Source organism: Mangifera indica, chromosome 4 (genome assembly GCF_011075055.1).
Source record: "Mangifera indica cultivar Alphonso chromosome 4, CATAS_Mindica_2.1, whole genome shotgun sequence".
Lineage (NCBI taxonomy): Eukaryota > Viridiplantae > Streptophyta > Magnoliopsida > Sapindales > Anacardiaceae > Mangifera > Mangifera indica.
The window spans coordinates 19,966,579-19,980,782 of record NC_058140.1 but is presented as its reverse complement, the minus strand read 5'-3'; the positions used below and the strand labels follow the sequence as shown (position 1 = coordinate 19,980,782).

The 14,204-nt window shown below is 35.3% G+C and overlaps 2 protein-coding genes across 5 annotated transcripts; both read right to left on the bottom strand.

Moving 5' to 3' along the window:
• Window positions 1–2,632: 2,632 nt before the first annotated feature.
• Window positions 2,633–9,940, bottom strand: LOC123213408 (probable arabinosyltransferase ARAD1). Its single transcript, XM_044632840.1, has 4 exons — window positions 9,037–9,940; window positions 4,042–4,338; window positions 3,860–3,955; window positions 2,633–3,344 (listed from the first exon to the last, which is right to left on the bottom strand). The coding sequence occupies exons 1-4, from the start codon at window positions 9,514–9,516 to the stop codon at window positions 2,922–2,924; spliced, it is 1,296 nt and encodes a 431-aa protein (XP_044488775.1). The 5' UTR covers window positions 9,517–9,940; the 3' UTR covers window positions 2,633–2,921.
• A 1,168-nt stretch (window positions 9,941–11,108) lies between these two features.
• LOC123214634 (zinc finger CCCH domain-containing protein 25) lies at window positions 11,109–13,886 on the bottom strand. Of its 4 annotated transcripts, none has more exons than XM_044634539.1 (6): window positions 13,728–13,886; window positions 13,483–13,570; window positions 13,192–13,394; window positions 12,535–12,644; window positions 12,221–12,408; window positions 11,109–11,888 (listed from the first exon to the last, which is right to left on the bottom strand). In XM_044634539.1, the coding sequence occupies exons 3-6, from the start codon at window positions 13,362–13,364 to the stop codon at window positions 11,316–11,318; spliced, it is 1,044 nt and encodes a 347-aa protein (XP_044490474.1). In that variant the 5' UTR covers window positions 13,365–13,394; window positions 13,483–13,570; window positions 13,728–13,886; the 3' UTR covers window positions 11,109–11,315. The 4 variants fall into 4 exon arrangements, with proteins under 4 accessions (XP_044490474.1, XP_044490475.1, XP_044490476.1 ...); XM_044634540.1 differs by having other exon boundaries at window positions 13,724–13,880; XM_044634541.1 differs by having other exon boundaries at window positions 13,483–13,610; window positions 13,728–13,880.
• Window positions 13,887–14,204: the final 318 nt, after the last annotated feature.

The following is a 14,204-nucleotide window of genomic DNA, read 5'->3' as shown; positions in this document are numbered from 1 at the left end:
TTCCACGTGGCAGGATTCTTGCAGTTACTTCCCCGACCGTGCACTAATCAGAGTCGGCCATCCATCTTAACAAATTAATTATAATGTGCTAATACCACTCTCTACTTACCGAGAGTGTAATACACGTCCATCTTCCTTCAAAAGTTGTCTTAAATTAGAAGAAGCGTTGACATTGCACTTTCATCACCGAATTAATTTATATTATATTATTGTAATATTTGTTAAATATTACAATAATCATATTTGATCTTATTTTTTAAATATTTTGTGTACTCTAAATATGCAACGTTGAAATGTACATTGCCCGTGCAACCATTATTTTAAATTTTTATTTATAAGATTGAATTTAATGATAAATAATACATTTTATATTATTTATTTTAGCGAGAGACAATAATAAAAGTTTTGAAGGCAAAGGATGTATTACAAAATGCCCATGATTTGGATCTCTTTGGGTAATTCTCTCTGTCAAGAACAATATGAGAAAATGAATTTTGAAAGTTTAATCGTTTTTTTAATTATTTTAACTTCTCATATTAAAATAGATATAGATAGATTTAGTACTATCCACCATAAACTCACTCAATTTCCTATCATAGAAATAAATATAAAATATTATTGTTATAGAAATATAACAATAATAAAAAATAAATAAATAAATAAATAAATATATATATATATATATATATATATATATATATATATATATATATATATATATATATATATATATATATTATCTTACCTTTTTTTTCCGGCTTTAAAATGTTATTGGTATGAATTTGTTAACATTTCTATAGATTTAGTAATGGTTTATTCAATTATAATTCTATTTATTTTTAATCTAAATATTTATATAACTTATATATACTAAACAGAGGAATATAGTGGATTTGGGGAATGCACTCCTCATGTCAAAATTTTCCATCTTCGTACCCACTTAAATATTTTGAATGTCAAGGTGGGAGACAAAGACTAAAATCTTAAAAAGACGTTTGATTTGAAAAATATTTTATTATCAAAATTGAAAGATTATCTTAAAGATTTATAAGTATAAATTATTACTGTATTTGTTAAAATTTAATAAAAAAGAGTAGATATAAATAATTATTGTATTTAGTTAGTGATAATAAAAAAATATTAATATATTATTTTATTTAAATGCTCTTTAATATAATTATTCTAAAATATTTTTTATATTATTTGCTATATTAATTAAAAATGATATTATTTTTGTCTAAAAAAATTAATGAAGAAAGATATAATTATAATAAAATTAAAATTATCTTAATAATTTTTTAATATTTAAGATAGAGGTATTAATCAGATTACCTCTTATATTATATGACATATCACTATTAATAATAAAAAATTACTAAATATTTTATTATTTATAAATTAAATAAAGTAATGTAAATAATATTCCCAAATTATCCTATTTCCATCACTATTTAGAGACGGGAAGACATTCTTCATTAATTATAGTCAATCATTATATTAATTTAAAAAAATTTAAAAATAGATAATTTTATTTTTATATTTTAAAATTTTGATATAAAAGTAAGAATAACTTTGTATGTAAAAATTTTGGATGATAATGATGTTTTATATTATATTATGGGAATGCCTTTACCATAACTTAATTAGCATTAAGAAGTTAATAAATAAAAGAGTTAGGTTAGGCTGTTGATAAATTGCTGGCCAAGATAGCGCGTGAAACAAATGGGACATTTTGAAAAGAAACTTCACGACAAAAGTTAAGGTAAAGCCATAAAGGCTAATGCCTTTGGAGTTGGCAAGGCAGTTTACTGTTATGTCTCTGTCTGCTTGTCGTGCGAGATTCGGATATGATAAGACTGCCACGTGGATTTATTCAGAATAAAAAAGATAATTAGGTTTTTAAGTAGAGCTTTTGAGCCCTAAAAGCAAGGCAATTTTCCAACAAAGAATAATTAATGTCTCCCCACGCCACTCACCCTAATTACTCCTCCGATCTGCCTCGTTTTGACAAAGGGATGACAAGTTCATCGGCCTGGATTCAATTCCAAATAAACCTTGACTGAAGACCAACTTAAATATAGAAGAATTTGTTTGAGACCAATTCAAAATCCACAAGTTAAAACTTAAATTTTGTTAAAAAATTTACATATATATGAAAACAAGCATGAACCTTGACTCCACTTTGACTTACTCAACCTACAATCGTTTGTATATGTAACAATTCTGTTAAGTAATTTCTTAACATTTCAAACAACACAACACAAAGGTGTTCATGGGTCATACTGTGCCTTATATGGTGTGGTCCACTAAGCTCACGAGATGTATCAGGCCAAGACCTACTAAAATCATAGGCCGTGCTGACCTATGACCCTATAAGTTGTATCTCTGTAAGCCTACCATATTACATATTTTTTAGTTTTCCACTTGTCGGACTGCAAGCCTTACCCATAGACTCTTGCATGATCCAACTAACCCACGGCCCTTAGCAAAGCCCACAAAATTGTTGGGTGGGCAGCACAGCAGCTTCCGTTCATCAATAGCATCATTGAACGTGGCTAATTAGGAATTCAGCCGAAATAGTTAGCACAAAAAATTCGTATGTAGGAAAAATGAAAATAAAAAAGAAAGAACATGGATAAATCGATGGGCACTATCCATATCACTGAAAATATTATAGAACAATCTATGGACATTATTGCAGCTAGTTTGAAAAGACTTCAATGAATTCGTGTGTGTGTGTGTGTGTACAGCCCCATGTCAAAGAAGTAAAATGCTCTATCTGTTGTATCAACTGTAAGGCCGGCCAACAATGGGGATTAGAAACTCATGACTATCTCTGCCTCTTGCCCATAAAAGGTCAGCATTCATCAATGATGCAAAACGTTTATGAATGTACAGTGTTGCATAAGAAGATCAAAAACTTATCTTCTCCTCCACCAATCTGGTACTTTCAACCTTCGTTGTCTATGTACAGCGAGATAGACTGCTGGAAGTTTGTGTTTAACCTGTCTCCATAGCATATTGGTGGCATCTTCTTTCTTGGGGGGATACTGGAATTCATAGTGATGTGAGATGTTCTTAAGATGCCCCCACATTTCAATCCATCTCTCTTTTGGAAATTGTCGGAGCTGGTTAATCATGTAACCAGGTTGCACAGCCTCTTTAACGGAGAAGATAACTGAGAAGTGGGTGTAATCAATTTCATCCTCAAAGGGGAGCTCAATTCGGTCACTCACAATGACAGGAACGCAGTGGCTAACAATAGCATCAAAGAGGCGGCACGATGATGGAGTGTCTCCAGCAGGATGCAAACAGAACTTTGAAGAACGCATCCCTTGTGTGGACTGGTTATCACAGATGAACAGAAAAAAATGAGAAAAGGGAAAATTCTTGTTAAAGTAATTGCATAAACAAAAGTCTGCCGAGGATAAAACCCCATTTTATGAAACTGACAAACAACAGTTTCTTTTCTTTTAAAGAATGAATTTGCATTTTGCTCCTGACAAAAAAGACTCATTCTATTTATTTAAGGATTGAAGCTGTTAATTTTAACATGAGCTAAAATATAGCTCCTCGGTCTCCAATGATCACAGTTTCCTAGAATGAAAATATTTGCTTAGTAATAGAAGGATGTACTGCAGGAATTGCACGCCACGGAGATATTCAGAATGATTACAGAAGTAGTGGGATGGTGTCTGTAAAACTTGCAATCATGAATCATTAGAATCCAGCATAATGTCCTAACAAGAGCACATCTTTTTGGTAGTGAAATACTGTGGTGATGACAAAGAAATACTGGGTCATGTGAAACATACTCTGGGAAGTCAATTTTGATGATCTATAAAAACCCACAACACACCTCTTTAATGCTCGTTGTTGTGGCTGAGCTACGCTTGTAGTAAACATCATCACAGCCAGCTAATATCTTTGCTAATTTGGCACGAACTTTGCCTTCCTGCAGCACAAGAAGACCGTAAACAATCAATTCTACTTCCAATTAGTGGTTCCTTAATTGAATAGTTGTTGGTAAAACTAATATACATCTTTTCTGACTGTATTCCCACGGAAGAAGAGCAATGTGGTGCGAGACTCAAATGTGTCGGGAGGGTCATCATCTGAAAAGGATTCCACAACATGTACATATGGGGATACCACATCTTTGCTTAGCTTAGACATGTTCCTGGGGTAGCGGCCAAAATCTACAATAATAAGAATTGATGCATTTACTAGCTCTCGAAGAAATCTGAAGGCATTCGGATGTGTCATGGGAATTACATGGTCTCTGCCTCCTGACCTCTGCCAGTATTTTGATTTCCGCAAATATTCCAGTACTTCAATCTGAAATCAGAAGGGATCAATATTCAAATGTAAAAGTAATTTAAAGTTCAGGGTGGAAAAACAAAAATCTGATTACAGAGCCAATTTTGGAAACAGCTTAAATATCAACTGCAGAATCTCAAAAAGGAAATATTAGTCAGCAGGACTGCAGGACCCAAAAAAAAAAAAAGGAAAACTGAAAAAAAAAACAAACAAAAAAAATTTAAAAATTTCCTAATGTTATAAACAGCCCAACAGATATTGTCCGCTTTGAGCTTCAGGGCCGTACGGTTTTGTTTCTAAAACACGTCTGTTGAGTTAAAGGCTTCTGGCTCCTGCCTATATACACGCTCAGTAGACTTCACGGGAGCGATGTGGGACTTCAGGTCACAACACACCCCCCCATCGCGAATCGTGCTGATAACGTGTTATGAATTTAATACACAAGTATACAAAGATAAATGATTCAAGAAGAATGGAGAAGAAAAGGAGAGGAGAAGAGAGCCAAAGCAAATGTAATTTCCGAAGAAGAGAAGAAAATAAATGTATAAATTGAGAGAGAGAGGGGAGGTATTTATATACAAATTTTTCACCAACTCCCCTTGACAAATTCGGCTGGCTCATATAAAAGGCATTTAATGCCTTCCTTCAATTTTCCTTCAATTTTTCACCACCAACTCCTATGACATTATTTTGACTTGATGAGGTGGAAAGCCACCTGGATGCATAACACTCTCCCTTGAATTTCCACCACTTACAGATAATTATATTAACCTTGCTACGAAAAAACTCAGTGGGATAAAAACCAAAGCAAAGGAACATAATTATTAAATGTCCTGTAAGTTGGCGTTGGACGTGCTTAAACTGCCTCATTAAAAACCTTACTAGGAAAACCCAGTGAGAGAAAACCTAGTAAAGGAAAAAAGAGTACAGTACACCTTTTGTCCAATATTGGATAAACTTCAAAATTTTGCTTGATGAATGCTCTCCCTGATGAACGCTCCCTTCTTTGTAGTAGGATTAACTTGGTTGCGTGTTGAGCCGCCGCATATCGATGTTATACACTAACTTCTCAAATGTTGATGTCGGTAGTGTCTTAGTGAACAAATCTGCAAGATTCTCACTAGATCTGATTTGTTTGACATAAATCTTTTTACTCTGCTGGAGCTCATGAGTGTGAAAGAACTTTGGTGAGATATGTTTGGTTATGTCTCCTTTGATATACCCACCTCTAATTTGTGTTATACATGCTGCATTGTTTTCATATAATATGAAATGAGTGTTTGTTGTATAAGGAAGACTGCATGCATTCTGAATATGATGGATAACAAACCGTAACCATATACATTCTTGGCTGGCTTCATGGAGAGCTAAAATTTCTGAATGATTTGAAGAAGTTGCAACCAAAGTCTGCTTGGGGGAGCGTCATGATATAATTGTGTCATTATAAGTGAAACTGAAGTGCAAAGGATAGTGCGATCACAAATTATTGCCAAACAAATGCCTGATGCATTTGTTGATACGACAAAAGTAACAAGATCACATGTTCCAGCTGCTACTACACCAGCAAGAATCAATGTGACTGCTGAACAGTCCATTTGAGCCGTGACTGATCCATCTACCTCACACCAGAAGCGTGGTATACCTATTGGATCGAAGGACACTGTTTCTCAAAAAAGAAAGACAAATAATCAAACAAATATTCCTCCAGAAGAGGTTATGGTCCCTGAAAAGACTCAAGCCCCAGAAGTGGCACAAACCCCTGAACTGGTACAAAATCCTTAAGAACAAGAAAATGAGAATATTGAAATATCTTTAAATTATGTTCATACACGAGAAGTGTGGAATCGTGAAATATTTATAATTGATGACATATTCTCATTTGCAGTAGCTACTGAAATTCTGAATGATGATGATTTTGAGTCACGTACTATGGCTGAATGCAATCAAAGACATGATTGGCCTAAATGGGAAGAAGCAATTCAAACAGAATTAACTTCTCTAGCAAAACGTCAAGTGTTTGGGTCTGTAGTTTCAACACCTCAAGACGTATAACCCGTTGGATATAAATGATATTTGTGAGAAAAAGAAATGAGAAAAATGAAATTGCTAGATATAAAGTCAGGCTTGTAGCCCAAGGCTTTTCCCAAATACCCGGTATAGACTTTGATGAAACATATGCACCTGTGATGGATATAATCACACTTAGATATTTAATCAGTTTAACAGTCTCTGAAGGACTGAATATGCGTATAATGGATGTAGTTATTGCTTATTTGTATGAAAATTTAGACGCTGAAATTTATATGAAACTCCCTGAAGGATATAAATTGTCTGAAGCAAAAAAGGTCAATTTAAGAGGCTTATACTCAATTAAATTACAACGATCATTGTACGGATTAAAACAATCCAGACATATGTGGTACAATCGCCTCAGTGAATATTTGAAAAAAGAGCGCTATGTGAATGACCTTATATGCCCATGTGTCTTTATCAAAAGGTCAGAATCGAGATTTGCTATTGTAGCAGTTTATGTTGATGATATGAATTTAATTGGGACTCCTGAAGAGTTCTCAAAAACTGCTGAATATCTGAAAAAAAAATTAAAATGAAGGATTTGAGGAAAACAAAATATTGTCTCGGCCTGCAGATCTAACACAATTCAAATGAAATACTTATCCATCAATCAGTGTATATTGAAAAATTATTAAAACGCTTTAATATGGATAAGATTTATCCTTTGAGCACCTCAATGGTTGTTCGGTCTCTTGATCCAAAAAAAGATCCATTTCGTCCTAAAGAAGAAGATGAAAAGATACTTGGTCCTGAAGTACCATATCTTAATGTCATTGGAGCCTTATTATATTTGACCCAATGCACGAGACCGGATGTATCTTTCACAGTCAATTTATTGGCCTGATTTAGCTCTGCACCAACCCGTCGTCACTAGAACGGAATCAAACACATACTCTGTTACCTATGTATAGCCCAAATTAGAGGTGGGTACATCCAAGGAGACAGAACCAAACATATCTCACTGAAGTTCTTTTACACTCATGAGCTCCAACAGAGTAAAAAGATTGATATCAAACAAATCAGATCTAGTGAGAATCTTGCATATTTGCTCACTAAGACACTACCGACATCAACATTTGAAAAGTTAGTGTATAACATCGGTATGCGACGGCTCAACATGCAACCAAGTTAATCCTACTACAAAGAGGGGGAGCGTTTATTAGGGGGAACATTCATCAGGCAAAATTTTGAAGTTTATCCAATATTGGACAAAATGTGTACTGTACTCTTTTTTCCTTCACTAGGTTTTGTCCTATTGGGTTTTCCTAGAAAGGTTTTTAATGAGGCAGTTTAAGCACGTCCAACGCCAACTTACAGGACATTTAATAATTATGTTCCTTTACTTTGGTTTTTATCCCACTGGTTTTTCCTTAGCAAGATTAATATAATTATCTGTAAGTGGTGAAAATCCAAGGGGGAGTGTTATACATCCAGGTGAGTTTCCACCTCATCAAGTCAAAATAATGTCATGGGAAAACATTTATCGGAGGGTGGCTACATGATGATGAAATTAGAAAATTGAAGGAAGGCATTAAATGCCTTTTATATGAGCCAACCGAATTTGTCAAGGGGAGTTGGTGAAAAATTTGTATATAAATACCTCCCCTCTCTCTCTCAATTTATGCATATATTTTCTTCTCTTCTCCGGAAATTACATTTGCTTTGACTCTCTCTTCCTCTCCTTTTCTTCCCCATTCTTCTTGAATCATTTATCTTTGTATACTTGTGTATTAAATTCATAACACGTTATCAACACAATTCGTGATGGAGGGGTGTGTTGTGACCTGAAGTCCCACATCGCTCCCGTGCACTCTACTGAGCGTGTATATAGGCAAAGGTTAGAAACCCTTAACTTAACAGACGTGTTTTAGGAACAAAACCGTGTCGGTCTGAAACCTAAAACGGATAATATCTGTTGGGCTATTTATAACACGTTATCAGCACGATTCGCGATGGAGGAGTGTGTTGTGCCTGAAGTCCCATATCGCTCCCTGCAGTCTACTGAGCGTGTATATAGACAGGGGCCAGAGTCTCTTAACTCAACAGACGCGTATGAAAATCTTGAGGATCCTGAAGATCCAAAGAGGATAATATCTAGTGGCCATGTAGGTCTCGGACCTGGGTACAGGCCTGAAGCCTTACCCCGCTAGACGCATTTTAGGAACAAAATCGTGCGGATTTGAAGCCTAAAACGGACAATATCTATTGAACTGTTTATTATAATTGCTATGTGATATATTTACAAGCAACTTTGTATCTAGAGATGCACCATGTAATAATTATAATTTCCGAAAACACCTGTATGCTAGAAATCTTCTTTTTTAAATCATTATGACCAAGAAATTTGACGGTGACAAAATTAAAAAGATAGGCTTATGAGAAGGCAAATCCAGGATAAAACTGCATACATGAATAACATTTTTCATTCAATCTGATCAATTCTTAAAATTCTACATTTCCCAACTTCCCGTCAGAACTTTAGATCCACAAAATCAACAAATCCCTGCAACAAATTCAACTTTTCAATCTCACATCTACCCATATCTGCATAGATGAACTTCCCAAACACAACCAAATCTGTTTTTCAATAGGTAAAAGTATTACAAACCCTTATAGAAAATTAAAAATTAATTCAATTAGTACCTGCAACTGGTGGTCAATCTCGGTATCTGGATCTGTCATGATATGGCCATGAGAATTAAAACTCAATGAAGAAAAAAAGGGCACGAAAAATGCCTCGGCAATTTCCGGATCCAAAACCCTAACCGCTTCTCTCTCTTCACCATCCCCACCATCGTGCAACAGCGAGGCCATAAGCCAATACTCCACACTATGCTGTCGCTTCAAGCCTGAATTCTGCGGCCAAGGTGGCAGATTCTCCTTGGTCACCGGTAAGTTGTCAGGACTCCGGTTGTTCATCATGCCGACGTGGAACCTCCTCGGGAGATCGTACATGTAAACTTTAAGGGGAGCATTGATAGTCGCACAGGAGGAGAGCGCGGCGGAGGGTGACTGCAATAATGGATTAAAGTACGATCGAATATCGACGGTTCCGATGAAAATCGAGTACGACATGATGAGAAGAACGAAAAAAATGAGAGAGAAGATAACTTTTCGAAACATTTTGGAGAACTCTTGCCGTTAACGAAGCTGACGTCAAGAGTCTCGCCTCTGTGCGGCAGCCGGCGTCTTCACAGTTGCTCCACTGCTTTATGGACTGGATAGTATTATTATTATGCACTCACCTTGCAGCCAGCCATGCCATTTAACGTGCTCTGCCCACTGTTGTAGGCGGTACCCGGTACTAATTTTTTATAATCAAATCGGATTAATTTGTATATTTACCTCGAAGAAACCACCTTCTCTGCCATGCCACTTCCATTTCTGTACAGCCAGATCTCCGTGATACCGCATCTGGGTAGTTAAATGAAGTAGAATTTAAGTTTTAACGAAACTTTTTTTCCTTTTTATAATTAAACTAACGGTTGTCTATGGCAGTTCAACGTGGGTTTATTACTGTGCTCTTCTTGGTTCTTCATAGGCAAGGAAAGCATTTATCAATTCTGATCTGACAATTCAATTACAAAATTGATTGAAAATTCTATCTTTATTTTAATCCACATTTTCAGAGAATTTCCATTTTTGTCGCTGTTCCTTGACATGTGTTGCGGTAACACTAAGCGGCAGGGTAACAAGTACGTGAGGAGAATGTCCCAGTAACATTGTGATCTGAATTTAATTCGAATAAAAAATAGGATGATTTATGTTTATCGAATTAAAATTAAAAATAGTTCGAATTCAATTTGACCTCTAAATTCAAACTTCAAAGATTAACTCGAATTCATAACTGAATCTGTAACTTGGATTTATTATAAAACAACGTAATAATAAGTAAAAACAATTTCGTTTTAATAATTGTTTAATATAATTTAAATTAAATCATGATATAAACTCGAACCAAATAAAATCATCCTCTAACTTATGAGCTAGATTAAACCAAACTCTCTCAAGTTTAAATTCAACTTAATTTCAAAAACGAACTAACCCTCCCAGATTAAACTCAATTTGAGTTCAATCTAAATAAATCCAAATCAAATTGATTCTTGATACCAAACTATCTCGGTTCAAATCCAATCTTAGTAACCAACAACTAACCATAAAAGCAACAACCTGCATATGACCTCAACACCGGTTAATAGACATCCTTCATCAGGAGAAAGCAAAAGAAAAAGGCAAACAACTCCATATAGCTAACATCCCGCACTTAATGTCATATTAACAGCAACCCATGATAGGGACAAGGGTATCATAGAGATCCAGCTAATAACATGACACCTTTCTGGGTTATCAATAACATACCAAACGTCCAAACAAATGGTAGTAGATGACAAAAATGATTACTCTCACTGCGATAGATAGCAAGATTTGATTACTATAATGGATAACAAAATTGTCTAACTGATTGTCACCACGACAATCATAGTTTATCTAAGGCAAGATTCTAAATTACACAGAAGTTGGTAACAAGAAATTTTATCAAACAGTATCTAAAATAGAAGAAACATAATTTTAACATTCTACGTAAGTTCAGGATATACAACACAGAAAACGTGATTTGTAGTTTAAATTTTAAAAGGTTCCCCAAGGCCAGTAAACCATGATTCATGAATGACAAGCCGAAACAAGACTACATTCAATCTCATATACTAGGCAGGTAAATAATCAATCATGAATGAAAAACTGAAACAAGTCTACATTCAGTCACACAACTGGGGAGTTGGCTTAGGGCCATCAGCAAGGAGAGCCCCTTCGTTCCTCTCAGCCAAAGATCAAAGTGTTAAACAGGTTTACAAGTTTTGTTTCTCAGAAGGAATCAAAAGTTTCCATTGTTTATAAGTTTCTTCATGAATGAATGAATACCTTCATTCCCATCGATCTGATTTAGGCTTGTAATCATCTCTATCTCTATGACGGTGAGATGACAAATCCCTGTGTTTGTCTCGGTCTGCTCTTGTATAAGAGTCACAGTCATGCCTTGTAGATCTCCTTTCTCCCCTCCTATCATCTTCCGTGGACCTTGGCTCAAATTCATCATCTCCATGCCTTCTTGATCTTCTTTCTTCCCTCCGATACTGATCTCCTCTGGACCTACTCTCCGGTGCATCAGTCTGCCTTCTTGGCCTCTTTTCTTCCACACTATAACGATCTTCTCTTGAATTGGACTCAAATTCATCAGCACTGTGCCTTATCAATCTCTTTTCTTCCCTTCTATGATGATCATCTCTTGACTTTTCAACATCTTCATGCCTTCTTGATTTCTTCTCCTCCCACTTATCACCTTGTTTAGGGTCAATTTCTGGGGCCTTTCCATTGCCAGTTGCTTTGGAACTTGAATCCTTCTTTCCCCACCTAAAACCTTCTTTATCAACTTCAAATTTCTCATGTCCCCATCGTGAACTTTTATCCTGAGGACCCCCACCTGTGTTAGCAGCTCTCTGGAAGAAAGCAGAAAACATTAATACAGAACCTCCAGTACAGAGTCATAGAAAGTTATCAATGTGCAGCTCAGTAAAGCAAATCAGATTCTCACTCAATATTTTCCAAAACACAAACAACTTAAATGTAAAAGCATGATAACTTGACTCTCTTTTAATGGATAAGGCGAAAAAATTTCACTCATTAACAAGAATTTAAAAAATTAAGGTTATGGTTTTAAAAGAAGAGTCAATAGCAAACATTAGTTGTGGATACATAAGATTTGCCTTAAATCATCAAATATCCAATACTAATGTGTAATGAAGTCTTCCTAAGTCATCACTAAACTTACTTGCTCATCATGGGAAAATTTGCATCCATCTCCACGGGTACATTCACCTCTTTGAAAAGCACGGCACACTCCTCGTTCCTCCCGCTTCCTCTGTCGCGTTTCTTCATCCTCTTCTTCTTTCTTTTTGTAGTTACTGGCATGATCAACCCTTATAATTCGTCCTAATACCTGTGCTCCATTCAGATTATCTAAAAAGAAAAGCCTGAGAATATAAGTTCATTTAATTCCATAAGAAAGCTAAAGCATGTTGATAGTTTCTAACTGCTTCAATAATTAAACTAATGTAGAGAGGGAGAGGAAGAGCGAGCACCAACCTACAGCTAGAACTGTGCTTCTTTGATCCTCATATGCAATAAAAGCAAAACCTTTTGATTTACCAGTACCCTTGTCTCTAACAAGATTAACATCAACAATCTCTCCATACCTGGAAGCAGTCATTTAGAGCAGAAATTAACTGCCAAGAAAAAGGGAGACACGGATGTTTTAACCTCGCAAGAAGACAGATAAACAAGAAAGATAACTAACAACACTAAATTCAACAATACATACAACAATATCCATATCCTCAATATTTTCTCTGAATAAACAAAAGATCTCTTGAACCCAGTCAGTGAATTCAAGTTTGGAACTGAGATATTGCCAAATTCTACCATCTTCAGGAACTCTTATGGCTCTATGAATCAAACCCAATGAACTGTAAAACTTACAGGAGAAAATCAAAGGCATCACCACTCCACTCACCTCTCAACATTCAAATCATATTTGATATCATACAAGAATTAACAAAGAGTCCATGTCACACTGGAATTTAACAGAAAACTACGAAGTAAATCTGGTGTGAAGAGTGCAGCAAGATGGTGGATATACATTCACAATAAATAGAAGGTGTAATTAAAGCAGGCAGATAATAAAATCACAGAACTCAGCAGAAAAAGTAATTGCATAAATATTGATGGCTGATACGGACTTACTGAGCAAAAACAGCAAGGAGGTCACCTTCCGTGAGATCGAAAGGTATGCCACCAACGTAAATATAAGCAGAATCTTTGTACTTGGCGTGCCACGAAGCATCGTCCGAAATTCCAAGAGAAGCTTCCTTCGAATTTATGTTCTGGATTCGCTTCACCAGCGTTAATGGATTCATGGCCTCTAATCGATTTCAACTGCCCTAAAACTATTTATCTCTTTCTCAACCGTCGTGAATCATTCGATAAATTCAAATTCAATAAAAGTCAACCGAAATGAAATCATTAGACTCATACCGGAGATCAGACGGCGCCGCAAGAGAGACGAACAGTACAAATGCCAAGGAAGTTATTTTCTTTCTTTCAATATGCAACTTATCACCCTCTACAAGTCACAAGAACAAAAACCCACTTCGTTAATTTGCCTGAATATATCAAAAGACCGTCAAAATCAGTCACGAGATAAACCAATTTCAAGGTATAGAACCCAAAACGTAACTTCACAGAAACGCTTTAAACTAAAAGGTAATCTACATACTCACATATTCCGCCGGAAGATCAGAGCTCTACCACGTGGAACGGTGAACTTGATGGCGGCGATGCTTTGCTGTCCTGTAAATTTCGCGACAGCAGTTTCTAGTTGGAGTAGCGCGGTACTGTTATCTCAGTTTCATGTTTTGATATGGTTTGCAAGAACAATAAAACTATATATATTTATTTTTTATACATCATTTATATACACAGATAAGAGATAAGGTGTTATTATATAATTAAATATTTTTTTATCATATAATAATATATATTTTAAAATCACATAATTACATAATAACATATTATTATATATATTAATTTTACACAAAAATTAAGTACATATAACATTACTCTTTTAAGAAAATCAGAGTTGTTGGGTTGGGTACCCGCAACTCGACTTGAGAAAATGCGGGTTGAATTCACCCAAGACCCATTAGAAATTTGGCATGTCCTTCAAAAAACAGAAAAATGTAAAGGTCCATTAACAA